This window comes from Hipposideros armiger, unplaced genomic scaffold (assembly GCF_001890085.2).
Source record: "Hipposideros armiger isolate ML-2016 unplaced genomic scaffold, ASM189008v1 scaffold_283, whole genome shotgun sequence".
Taxonomy (NCBI): Eukaryota; Metazoa; Chordata; class Mammalia; order Chiroptera; family Hipposideridae; genus Hipposideros; species Hipposideros armiger.
Window position 1 is genome coordinate 921,591 of NW_017731633.1, and position 12,133 is coordinate 933,723.

The 12,133-nt window shown below is 54.8% G+C and overlaps 2 protein-coding genes across 3 annotated transcripts in view; one reads left to right on the forward strand and one right to left on the reverse strand.

The window, feature by feature from the left end:
- The window catches only part of PPFIA3 (PPFI scaffold protein A3), a 27,028-nt gene extending 19,543 nt beyond the window's left edge, over positions 1–7,485 (forward strand). Inside the window, exons 17-29 of the mRNA XM_019658157.1 lie at positions 179–185; positions 555–648; positions 834–915; positions 1,620–1,820; positions 3,116–3,178; positions 3,337–3,363; positions 4,457–4,632; positions 5,033–5,130; positions 5,356–5,531; positions 5,619–5,687; positions 5,912–6,083; positions 6,527–6,598; positions 6,684–7,485. Of these exons, the coding sequence (XP_019513702.1) occupies positions 179–185; positions 555–648; positions 834–915; positions 1,620–1,820; positions 3,116–3,178; positions 3,337–3,363; positions 4,457–4,632; positions 5,033–5,130; positions 5,356–5,531; positions 5,619–5,687; positions 5,912–6,083; positions 6,527–6,585 (1,224 nt within the window). The 3' untranslated portion in view covers positions 6,586–6,598; positions 6,684–7,485. The remainder of the gene's footprint in view (positions 1–178; positions 186–554; positions 649–833; positions 916–1,619; positions 1,821–3,115; positions 3,179–3,336; positions 3,364–4,456; positions 4,633–5,032; positions 5,131–5,355; positions 5,532–5,618; positions 5,688–5,911; positions 6,084–6,526; positions 6,599–6,683) is intronic.
- A 2-nt stretch (positions 7,486–7,487) lies between these two features.
- Positions 7,488–11,414, reverse strand: HRC (histidine rich calcium binding protein). Of its 2 annotated transcripts, none has more exons than XM_019658326.1 (6): positions 9,525–11,414; positions 9,379–9,449; positions 8,774–8,842; positions 8,474–8,612; positions 7,958–7,994; positions 7,488–7,789 (listed from the first exon to the last, which is right to left on the reverse strand). In XM_019658326.1, exons 1-6 carry the CDS (start codon positions 11,209–11,211, stop codon positions 7,753–7,755), a joined length of 2,040 nt encoding a protein of 679 aa, XP_019513871.1. In that variant the 5' UTR covers positions 11,212–11,414; the 3' UTR covers positions 7,488–7,752. The 2 variants fall into 2 exon arrangements, with proteins under 2 accessions (XP_019513871.1, XP_019513872.1); XM_019658327.1 differs by having other exon boundaries at positions 8,474–8,528; positions 9,525–11,413.
- Between the last annotated feature and the right edge of the window lie 719 nt (positions 11,415–12,133).

Genomic DNA, 12,133 nt, shown 5'->3' on the forward strand with positions numbered 1-12,133 from the left:
AGGAGGAGGAACAAGGAAAGGGCCCTCTGAGGTCTGTCTGAGTGACTGGTGGGATAAATCAATTTGTTATTTCATTTACTTTTTTTTTTTTTTTTTTAAATAGAGAAAGAGGGAGGCACATCTGATATGCTGGAGCCTGCTTGTACTGGCTCATGAGAGCTAATAGTTAAAGTTTCAGGAACTTTGTGAGCTGCTTGACATCACATTGGTAGCTTGAAATTCACATGGTGGGATTATTTACACCATGGAAATTGGCAAATGCTACAAATCAGAGACTCTCCTCCCTCCCCATGGAGTCGGTTAAACATTTACCAGCATACCACTACCACCTTGACAAGGCCGGCCCAGTGAATCCTCTGTTTTTGGGGTGTCTCCAGTTTACTGCATGGGAAGTGACATTGGCCTTTGTCTAGCTTTATCACTGCCTCTCTGTGGCCTCATTTACTACTCCCTAGGGGCCTCTGCTTTCCTAGCACCCTTCTCACGACCCCCAGCATGAAAGATTCTGCCTCCCCCTTGAGATTCTTCCAATTTTTGCCCCTCCCTGCCTCTAGCTGGAACACCCTCAGATGAGATGTTGGCCACTGACCCTCTGGGGCTAGCAAAGCTGACAGGCCCAGGAGACAAGGACCGAAGGAACAAGAGGAAGTGAGTGTGGGGATGGGGAGAGGGGGGAGGACTTACAGAGGTTCACATGCATTTTTTTAAACTTTTTGCCATATTTTTTACATTCATAAAAAGTGCTTTGGGAAGGGGTTGTAGTGAATGGGGCCATCCAGTAGGGCTGGGTGTCTCTACCCCTGAGATCTCCTGCTCTGGCCCCCTCTCCCCAGGCATGAACTTCTGGAAGAGGCCTGCCGCCAGGGCCTGCCCTTTGCTGCCTGGGATGGCCCCACCGTGGTCTCCTGGCTGGAGGTACTGGGGCCCAGTAATGCCCTGAGTCTTTATCCCCAACCCCTGTGACAGTCCTACTATTAAGGCTGCCTGGGTCTACCAGCACCATCCTCCTAGCCCAGATGTGGGGGTGTGGAGGGGTGAGGCTCTGAGAAGGGTCAGGCTTCCTGTTCTTTCTCCTTCTCCCCCACCCCTGCCCCCCTGGCCATGCCCTCCCTCCGGTCCTGGTCTCCTGTTGTCTCTCTCTGTCTCTCCCCATGTCTCTCTGTCTGGGATTCTCTATCTCTATTTTTCTGCCTCTTTCCCCAACCCTGTGTTTTTGTCATTGCTCGTATTTCTTCGCATGTCTCCGGGTCTTCATATATCTCTCTCCCAGTGTCTTTCCTTCCTTCTCTCCTCATGTCTATCTCTCATCTCTGGGTCTCTCCTCATCTCTGTCTCTCCCCACCCCTCACTTTCCCTTTTGACTCTGACATTACCCTTCACTGACTCTCTTCGTTCCCCAACTTCCCCTTTGACTCCCATGTCTCTTTGACTTGCCCTGTTTCTACTTACTGTGAACTTTCCATATCTGTTTCTCTCCCCCATGCCTTTCCCCATCTCTCTGTCTTCGTCTCTCTCTTTCCTTCTGTCTCTCTCCCATCTCTCTGGTTTCTCCTCTGATATTGTCTCTGTCTCTCCTCTTCCTTTGGCTGTCTATCTCCCCGCTCCCTTCCCTGGTCCAGCTGTGGGTAGGCATGCCTGCGTGGTATGTGGCCGCCTGCCGGGCCAATGTCAAGAGTGGCGCCATCATGGCCAACTTGTCAGACACGGAGATCCAGCGCGAGATTGGTATCAGCAACCCACTGCACCGGCTCAAACTGCGCCTTGCCATCCAGGAGATGGTCTCACTCACCTCACCCTCGGCTCCCGCCTCTTCCCGCACGGTGAGTGTTCAGTGGCCAATCCCAGCCTTGGCTGCCTCAGGGCTCCTCCTCTTGTCCTCAGACTAACCAATCCTGGGTCTGCTTTACTCCAGTTAGGTCTCATAGACCTATTCCCCATATGTCACCTGGATTATCTGGGGCGGGGGGAGGGTCTCTCCTCAGGTCTCCCTGCCTCCCCTGTACTCCCATTCCTCATTCTGTCTTACACATCGCAGCCAGACGGACTGTACCAGGAGAAAAAGCCAAATTCGTATGGTTCTCTTCAAGGCCCTTGATGAGGAGCCCACACCCACCTTCTTCCCTGACTGGGCTCCTTGGCGCCTGCTGCTCCCTTTGCCTGGAGCACCCCTCCCTATTTCCCCCAAGACTGGCTCCTTCTCATCCTCGAGGTCTCAGCTCAAATGTCACCACCTCCAAGTGGCCTCCCTAACGTAACAGCTAAACTGGAAACCCACCCATCACCCCAGTACATTAATACCTAATTATTCCCAGAGCATTTACTGCTTTCTAATAGTTTATCCTTTCCTTCCATACAGAAAATTATGTGTACCATGCGTAATTCAGCAATTATTAACCCTTTGCCATACTTGTTGTTTATGTGTGTGTGTGTGTTTGTGCCTGAAGCACCTCAATATAAGTTGCGGACATCATAACAAATTAGTCCTAAAAATTACTTCAGCAAGCATCCCCTAAAAATGAGAAGACTCCTACATAGCCACCACACCTTTATCATACCTAAGACGTTAACATTATTGTTAATTTCATCTACTATTCAGCTTATACTAAAATTTCCTCTTGCATATCCCAGACCCTACAACTGTGCCTACAACTCAGGAGGTGCAGCACATAAATGTTGGAATCAATGTATGAATTCCTAACTTGTGGGGTTGCTGGAAGCAGGTGCTAAATAAATGTGAATACACGTCCGCCTCCCCTCAAACATTTGCCCCATTATCTGCCACCTCACTCTGAATCCTCACTCTGTATACCTATGAGGTCTGAGAGGTGACATAATTGACTCAGGGCCACACGGCAAAATGCCCAGCAGGGCCTCAATTCACACCTCAATTTGTTCAACTCCCAAAGCCCATGTTGTGGTACACAGCAGGTGTTCAATAATGATCATTGCTTTCCTCCGTCACTGCCTGGCCCAAGCAGTGACCGGCCTTCCTGAGCCAGAAAGCAGTACGTATGTGTATAAATGTACATGGTCTGGGTCTCTAGGAGCATGACCCTCTTCCCCTGCCCTATTCAGAAGCCCTCTCTCACCCTCCATAATACCCCCGGTCCTTCAGTCCACAGGAAACGTGTGGATGACACATGAGGAGATGGAGTCCCTTACAGCCACGACTAAACCCGTGAGTGCCCCCTGCTGGCGGTCTTTGGGGTGGTACTAACTTCCTGGGGTGGGGCGTGGGGCGAGTCTGGCTGTCTGTCCGTCTGTTCGTCGCTCCAGCCGTCCTCCGCCTGCCCCATAACCTGCCCCTTCTCTCCCCTCTTCCCACTAACGGGTCAGGAGACCAAGGAGATCAGCTGGGAGCAGGTAGGGGGCGCGGGGCGGGACGTGGGCGCATGAACAGGCTATGCACGCTGCATGGACGCCCCTCCTTCTCCGAGCCCCGCCCCTACCCTCGCTGGAACATTCCATCATTACCGCGGGGCGCGGGGCGAGGGGGTTGCTGCGCGGAGCTCTGCTCTGGACTGTCTAGTTGTGGCTTGGTGGGGTCGGTGTAGAAGCCGGGTGGTTCCATTGTTAGCGTCGTGCACTGCCCATCCCATTATCGTGGGCTGCTGGGACTCCAGGGGCTGTTCCGTTGCTATAACTGAAGGGAGACGCTGAGGACCCCGTTTCCATCTGGTTTTAGGGGAAAGTGGCACTGTTCCAGTATATTGGGCAAAGGAGAAAACATTTGGGAGGGGGGCAGCACATCAGGGTGAGAAGTTAGGAAGGAGGAACTACATACTTTGTTCTCAAGAAGGGGAGGCGTGAACTCACCTGAAGTGGAAAAACTGTTGGACTGGGGCCTTCGTTTCCAATCGGGGAGGTATGGATTGTTTCCTTATGTTAAAGGCAGTGAAGGACTTTGGGCTGATCCAGAATATTGTCCTGGACCAGATACAACATTAGACTAGTGTATTCCAGACAGTGCAGGAGTGATGGATGGATCCATTAACTTTTGTTGCGAGGAGAGATAAGTTCGAAGAATCCATTGTCCTCACTTGTGGGAGTAGTGATGTTGGACTGATCTGTTCTGAGTTGAGACAATGCTAATTTAGTGCTTCTCAAACGTTAATGTACAGTTCAAGTCACCCGAGGACCTTGTGAAAATGCAGCTTCTGTTTCAGTAGCCTGGGGTGGGGTCTGAGATTCTGCAATTCCAGCAAATTCACAGGTGATGGTGATGCTGCAGGTCCAAGAACCACACTTTGAATAGACAAGGGATTATTGTTTCATTATGAAGAAGTAGGAAACAACTTTGCATTAGTCCACTGTCCTGAGCAGAGATTGGCTATGGTTGGGCTCTGGGGTGGAAAAAGAACAACCTTGGGTTGGGTGGGTTGGACTGTTCCCTTTCATACATACATGGGAAGGGGTCAGAGGGCCTGACCCCTCCCCCACCTGCCCATGGCCCCAGATCCTGGCATATGGCGACATGAACCACGAGTGGGTGGGAAACGACTGGCTGCCCAGCCTGGGGCTGCCTCAATACCGCAGCTACTTCATGGAGTCGCTGGTGGATGCCCGCATGTTAGATCATCTTAACAAGAAGGAGCTTCGGGGCCAACTCAAGATGGTGGACAGCTTCCACAGGTGGGGGCTGCCTGGCCAATGGGACAGTCCAAGGGGAAGCCCCACTCCTCTTTGGGACTGGTAATGGGAAATTCCTTGGACTATCTTTAGCCCTTTAGCTTTGATTCTCAGGAAATCCTGACTTCTGTGCCCCTTCCATCAATAAGATGGTCCACTAGGAAAAGTCCAAATCCTGAGACATCTTGGCTAGTTGACGCCACACCCCTTCCAGGTTAACCAATAGGAACTGCCTGTTGACCTACCCCAACTCCTGGGAAGGTCAGCAATTAGTAGAGCTGACCCAGTGGAACAACTCTCTGACCTCTCCCAGAAGAGCGCAGTCAATGGGGAGGGCCCAATAGGAGCAGCAGTCATGGGGGTGTGAAGGCTCATCTGCAATTCCACTTCCCCTGCTGCTCAGGGTGAGTCTGCATTATGGGATCATGTGCCTGAAAAGGCTCAACTATGACCGGAAAGACTTGGAGCGGAGGCGAGAAGAAAGTCAGACCCAGATCCGAGGTGAGTAGAAGAGCGTCAGAGTCCCGCTGGGAGCCAGGTGGAGGGGTTTGGGGAAGGGCTGGAGAAAGCTTGATTAAGAGAGGGAAGGGATGGCCAGTGCAGAAGAGCACAACCATAAACAATGGGGTGGAGACAGCATAGGCGGTGTGGCTAGGAAGGGAAAAGAGGGTGGAGGTATGGGCTAAACTGGACAGGCCTGCAGCTGAGGCTCCCTTCTGTCTCCAGACGTGATGGTGTGGTCCAATGAGCGGGTCATGGGTTGGGTGTCTGGGCTGGGCCTTAAGGAATTCGCCACAAATCTCACGGAAAGCGGGGTGCACGGGGCGCTGCTGGCCCTGGACGAGACTTTTGACTACTCCGACCTGGCCTTGCTCCTGCAGATCCCCACGCAGAATGCACAGGTAAGTTGCCGCTTGGCCTGGGGGATACTGGGCATCCCCACCTCGCAGACTGCACGCTGCAACCCCTCTTCCACTTCTCCTCCTCAGGCCCGGCAGCTTCTGGAAAAGGAATTTAGTAACCTCATCTCCTTGGGCACAGACAGGCGGCTGGACGAGGTGGGCGCAGCAGCAGCTCTGGAGGATCCGCTCCTAGCTGTACCTCGAGGGTCGGAGCTTAAGGGGTGGAGCTTGAGTTTGCCTTGAGTCGTGGTTGGAGGCGGGGCCAGGATGGGGGCGGGATTAAAGGAGAGACGCGAGCGGGGAGGGGTGGAGTCAAAGGAAGGGGCGGAATCAAAAACAGGAACCTAGTCCCTCACTGGCTGCCCGGCCCATGTACCTAGGACAGCGCCAAGTCCTTCAGCCGCTCCCCATCCTGGAGGAAGATGTTCCGAGAGAAGGACCTCCGAGGCGTAACCCCCGACTCAGCTGAGATGTTGCCCCCCAACTTTCGTTCGGCCGCAGCAGGGGCCCTGGGCTCGCCGGGGCTCCCTCTTCGCAAGCTGCAGCCGGAAGGTGGGCGGCTCCCCCAAGCAGCAGCCCTTCCTCCTTTCCCCTTCCTCGGAGTGGGAAAATGACCAGCTCAACATTCCAAAAGCCTCCCTCTCCAGGTTCTGAAATGGCCTAGTCCATTTTCCCCAACCCATTACAAATGGGCTGCTCCAATATGCCAAGTCTCTCCTTCAGGTGTGAAATGGATTAATCCCGCACCCCCTTTCCAGGGTGGGAAATGAACTTGCCCAGTGTCACTTAGGCACCTTGGTTGAGTCCAAGGCTGCGGGTAAGGGAGGGAAAACGGCATGGAGTCATGCTGTCTGTCATTTCGGAAGGGGAAATCCAAGGAAAGACGCTAGGAGTTGAGGATCAGAGAAACCCTGGAGGGACTGGGTGCGCGCGCGCGTTTGTGTGTGCGTGTGCGCGTGCGCTCCAAGCTGAACCGCTGGTCGCTCTCCCTCCAGGCCAGACTTCAGGGAGTTCCCGGGCAGACGGCGTTTCCGTCCGGACCTATTCCTGCTAGTGCAGGCCTCCAGGTGAGGACTGTACTGGGAGATCTTGGGGGTTCGGGGCGGCACAATGGATCTTCACTGCTCCACGTACTGCCCCGCGTCAATGCAGGTGACCTCATTCGGATGGAAGAATCTTCCAGAGGCTGGGCTGTTCCCCATCCTGACCAGAGTATGGTCTCGCCGGGGAGAGCGGGCGGGGGAGCACGCGCCGTGGACTGGACCATCTGTACAGACTAGCGGGGAGTGCGCGTTCCCGCCTCACAAATGGACTGGGCCTGGACCAAACCACATGAACTGGACCGAGAGGGGGAAAGAAGAGGGCAGGAAGAAATCCCGTCCCAAACTTCCGCCTTCCTTATCTCTACTTTGTAATTTATTGATCAATTTCCGATGAGAGATGGGTGCCCATTCCCCCGCGGGAAGGGGGCGGGGCTTCCCTCCAGGGCCGCATGCGAGGGGAGGCTGCCCCCTCTCCTTTCTCCTCCCCAGTTGCGGGGTCCAAGTCTTCCTTCTTCGTCCGAAAGGAGGGGAGGGGGGACTCGCTGCTACAAGCCTCGCCCCCTGTGCCACTCAGTCCCGCCCAGCCGCGTCCGGTCGCCGGTGCCCCAGGTCCGCTGTGGGCGGGGTCCCTTCTCCCTCCTCAGTGTCTCGTGTCCCCAGGGCCCCTCCGCCCCCCCGTGCTGTGGCCGTGGCCGTGTCCGTGCCCCGGGGGTAGGGGACGCAGAAATGCTCTCCCTGTTCCCCTCCGGCTCCGGGGTTTGCATGGGAGAATCCTCTTTCCACGATGCCGCTGGGCGACGTGGCGTGAGGGGAGGGAGGACGGTGGGGGAGTCTTTTCCCCCGACTCTTGGTCGGCCTCCCTGCCCCAGGCGTCACTCAGTGATCACGGGTAAAGAGAACTGTTTCAAAAAGCTCCCGTGTTGACTGATTTATTTGTCAGGACCTTAAGAAAGCAAACCAACTACGTCGAGGACCCAGGAGTCCAGGCCCCTCCTCCCTCGGTCCCACGAATTCAAGTCCCCAGTCCCCACCCGCGTTCCCCAGTGCCCTGAGAAGCCAGACTCCACGCTTGACAATGAGGTTCCGGGGAGCACGTTTTTTCAGATAAATAAATATGGTTTGTGGAAAGGGGTTGGAGGGCCAGGAAGGTATGTCTGTGCCGCAGCCGCGCGACTAGGTCAGGGTTCCGGAGTTTCCAGCATGTCCGCCAGGGCTCTGGAGAAGAGGACGCAGAGGTTAGATAACCGAAGTGTCCAGAGCTCACCCAGGGCGCTGAGAGATCGTTTTATCTACGGGGAAATGGAGCCCCAGGGTTGTCCGATAACTCAGCGGGACAGCGCCTCCCTAAACAGGACTCTTAAACTACCCCCTCCACACACTTACTGGTACAGGGACGAGGAGAAATAGTCGACGTAGCTTCCTGTGGGAGAGAAAAGAGAACAGGCTTGAGGGGTACTCCACGGGCGAAATTTCGAAACCACTTTTCAGAGTCCGGGATCAGGGCTAGCTCCGCCCTTCGCCTAATTCCTTCCCCTAGACGAATTCCTTCCACTGGGACTCCTTTGAAGGTCCCACTCGTTCCTCCTTGCTCTGGGTGTTCCTGGTCCTTCGAATTCTTCTTGCTTTGGCCCCGCTCACTTGGTTTTAGGCTCACCCCTCAACCCTGCACCTATTCTTGCCTTCTAGACTTCAGCATCTATCCCCAATCTTCTCTGCTCAGGCTCCGCCTCTCGGTGTTCACCCTACTCCACCCAGACTCTCAGCCTTGGCCACGCCTCCAAACCTAGCCCTGCCCCACAACCTCCCAGTCTTAAGATTTGGCCCTGCTCCCACCAGGTCTCGCATCACTGGGCCCTGCCCCTTCCTCAGGTTTCTTCTGAGCACTTCCACCACGCTCACCTGGAGTGCAGACAGTTTCGCAGACCAGCGGGCAGAGGTAGCAGAACTGGCAGTGCTGGGGGCGTGGATGGGGAGAGAGAATGAGCGATAGGACATGGTCAAGGGCAGACTCAGGATGGGGTCTCCAGCAGGAGGTTAGCTAGGTGGAGGTTAAGGTTAGAGACAGAATCAGGGGTGGAGTGAAGGCTGCATCAGAGGTAAGGGGTTCGAGAGCAGAGGCCAGGATTTAGGGCTGGAGGTGTTCAGATGGTCCCCATCCTGAGGCCGAGTGGAGCCTTGAGTCCCGGGGAGATGTCTCACCTGGCACTGGTCGCAGTGCTCTCCCATGTTCTCCTCATCACAGTGACAATTTTCACATTCAGTGCATCGCTGAGGACCGGAGGAGCCTAGTTAGACAAAACCTTAACCCCATTTGGGAGCCCCCCGCCCAGCCATTCCCGTCATCTACCCTGTCCCCAACTCCTCATCCTCATTACCTCCAACACTGAGTTCAGTATCTGCCCCCAAACCTACTTCTTGCTCAGTTTCCTATGACAGGGGACTCCACATCCCCCCATCACTGTGCGCTGGACTTGAAGTTGCACCCCCTTTTTTCTATTGTCCCCACAGCCTATCAATCTCCAGTCCCATCTTTCCCCTCACCCCCAATCTTTGTCAAGCACTTTCATCTTTCCCCACATCCACAGGTGCAGCTCAGGCCTCAATCTCTCCTTCCTGGACCATTGCCCCAGTCTCCTCCTTGGCTTCCTGGCTTCCAGTGTGTCCCCCATGTGGCCCCAGAAGTGTCTTTCTTCACCTGGAACTGCCCCTGCCCCTCATTTGCTCAGAGCCCTCCCAAGGCACCCCAGGGTCCTGGGACAAATTCCATGGACTGCCTGGTGGATGAACCTGGGCTGGGGACATACATTGCAGAAGGAGCAGTAGCCACACAGGGACCCTGGCTGGTAGTTCCCGTACTCTTGGGCATCCTGTGGACCTGTGGGGACAGGAGGGCAGCAGTGACCTAGATTGATTCGGTTCCTCCCCGCCCCCACCGGGCCAGATCACTTACCAGTGTCCTCACCACTCTCCTCGCTGGAGCCGCCTTCAGCTACCTCCCTCTCAGCCAGTGTGTCGGGGATGATGGTGAAGGGGAGCTCGTCTTCCTCCAGCCCCTCCTCATCCTCTTTTTCCTCTTGGTGGTCTTGACTCAGTGGGGCCTGAACCTCAGGCCTCTCTTCCCTCCTCTCTTCCTCTTCTTCCTCCTCCTCTTCATCGTCTTCTTCATCTTCTTCATGGCTCAGGCTGAGGCCATGACCTTCCTCCTCATCTTCCTCATCCTGGTCCAGGCTGCCATAGTGGGTACCTTCTCCCTGCTCTGAACCTTCATCATCTTCCTCATGGGAGCTGTGTTCTTCTTCCTTCTTCTCTTCTTCTTCCTCAGAATCTCTCTCCCCCAAATAGCTTATATCCTTGACCCCTATGTGTTCTGGGGGCTGGGGGCTAATCTCTTTGATGGACACTCCGTGGCCAGTCCCTTCATCTCTCTGGCCTTGTTGACTGGGAACTTGGTGGCTAAGCTTGACAGAGATGTCCTCATCTTCCTCCTTGGGGACTTCATGGTGGTGATGGCCAAAGACTTCTGTTTTATACTCATCTAGGAAGTCCTCCTCCTCAGCACTCTTGTGGCTTTGAGGTTGGTGGCTTGCAACATGGTGGCTGAACTTGACTGTGATCTCGTCCTCCTCATCTCCAAGGCTGTCGTGGGTATGTCTGGGAACTTGGTACCAATGTTCAGTGGACACATCCTCATCCTCATCTTCCTTGTCTCCATGGCCTAGATGACCGTGGCTGGGGACATGATGGCGGTGTTCATCTGAGACATCATCCTCTTCCTTCCCGTGGCCTTGATGCCTGTGTGCCAGGTGTCTGTGCTCAGTGGAGACATCGTCATCCTCCTCCTCCTCCTCCTCCTCATCTTCTTCTTTGTGGCCTTGGTGTCCATGGCCGGGGACATGATGGTGATGTTCATCTGAGACCTCTTCATCCTCTTCCTTTCCGTGATCTTGGTGCCTGTGGGCCTGGTGTCCATACTCATTGGAGACATCATCATTTTCTTCTTCTTTGTGACCTCGGTACCTGTGGGCCTGGAGTCCATACTCAGTAGAAACACCCTCCTCCTCACCTTCTTCATCATCTTCTTCTCCATGGCCTCGGTGTACATGCCTGATGATATGATGTTGATACTCACTGGACACAACTTCGTTTTCATCCACCTCTTGATGGCTGTGGCTTCTGTGGCTGGGGAAGTGGTGTCCATGTTCAGCTGAATCGTCCATGTCTTCATTCCTATGGCCTCTGTTCCCATGGGCCTGCCGAGCATATTCTGTGAAGACCTCCTCATCAGAGATGTTCTCATCTCCAACCTCATCGCCTTGGTACATGTGGCCTTGGAGTTGGTGACTGTATTCCCTGGAGACATCGTCCTCTTCTCCACGGTCGCTATGGCTCCAAAATTGATGCCCACTTTCTGTGGAAACATCCTCGTTCTCATCTCTATGGCCTCTGTGGCTGTGGATGGGGTAACCAAACTCACCTGATGCGTCCTCTGAGGGCCCCGCGACTCCTGCATTGTTGTTCCAGTTGCTGGGGCTGGGCCCAGCCCCTCTCAGCTGCTGGGTCATGGCTGGGGGGAGGAGCAGGCTGGCCACGGCAACCCAGAGGAGAGAAGTGTGCAGCCATGGCCCATGGTGGCCCATGGGGACAGACAGGTAGCAGACCTTCTTGTAGGCTGGCTCCAGCTGCCACTTGTGGCTATGTGGATGAATGTTGGGGGTCCTTGTCTCTTTTTGGATCTTTCTCTCTGTGTCTTTCCTTCGCTGTGTGTCTCTATCTTTGCCCGTCTGCCTTCCTCTGGACACCCCTCTGAGGCAGTCTCAGGAGCCCCCTGACCCCCCTCTCGGGCCCTCCCTCCCACTTCCCAGCCAATAGGGTCTCTCCCCTCCCCTCTCTGTAGCTAAATTTACTCTCAGCCCTGAGTTATTCTGGGTCAGTCCCTCCTGCCCTTCCCCTCCTGCTCCTCCTCCTCTCAGCTGGGGAGGGCTGGGTAAAGGGGTCTCTCCTTGGCCAGGACAGGGGATTCTGAGGGACTTGATTTTGGACTGCCAACAAGTTCATGTTTGGCAGCTGCAAAGACAATGGCTAGACTTTTCGTGGGACAAGTTGGGGGAGCCTGGGGCAGCTGGGGGCAGGAGGGATGTATGTGAAGGGTGAGAATCCTGCCATGGAAGGATTGGCGGTTAGATTATGGGGGGTTTCTGGCAAGAATGGGATACTTGGCTGAAAGAGTGGATGCTAATATGGAGGCCTTGGAGAGGGGCAAAAGGAACCCTGCTCCCAGCACATATACCCATGACCTCCTGTCCCTGGAACTCAGATCTGGGGGCAGGGGACTGGGCCAGGCCAGGGCTATAAATACAGGAAGGGGGGTGGGGGGCTCAGGTTACCCAGAGGCTGCAGCTGTCCCTGTCAGAGAGAGATGGCAAAGGACATGTGGCCTTGCCTGTCTATGTGTCAATGTCTCCCACTCCTCATCCTGTCACTATTGCTCTTTGGGTCCCTATTCTTTATGAGTCTCTCTCTCTCTCTCTCTCTCTCTCTCTCTCTCTCTCTCTCTCTCTC

Excerpts from the sequence above, each read along its gene's own strand:
- HRC (XM_019658326.1), bottom strand. The coding sequence starts at position 11,211 with ATGGGCCACCATGGGCCATGGCTGCACACTTCTCTCCTCTGGGTTGCC. Across the intron at positions 7,995-8,473 it reads CGAAACTGTCTGCACTCCAG|GAAGCTACGTCGACTATTTC; the intron begins GTGAGCGTGGTG and ends TCTCTCCCACAG. Across the intron at positions 7,790-7,957 it reads TTCTCCTCGTCCCTGTACCA|AGCCCTGGCGGACATGCTGG; the intron begins GTAAGTGTGTGG and ends CCTCTTCTCCAG.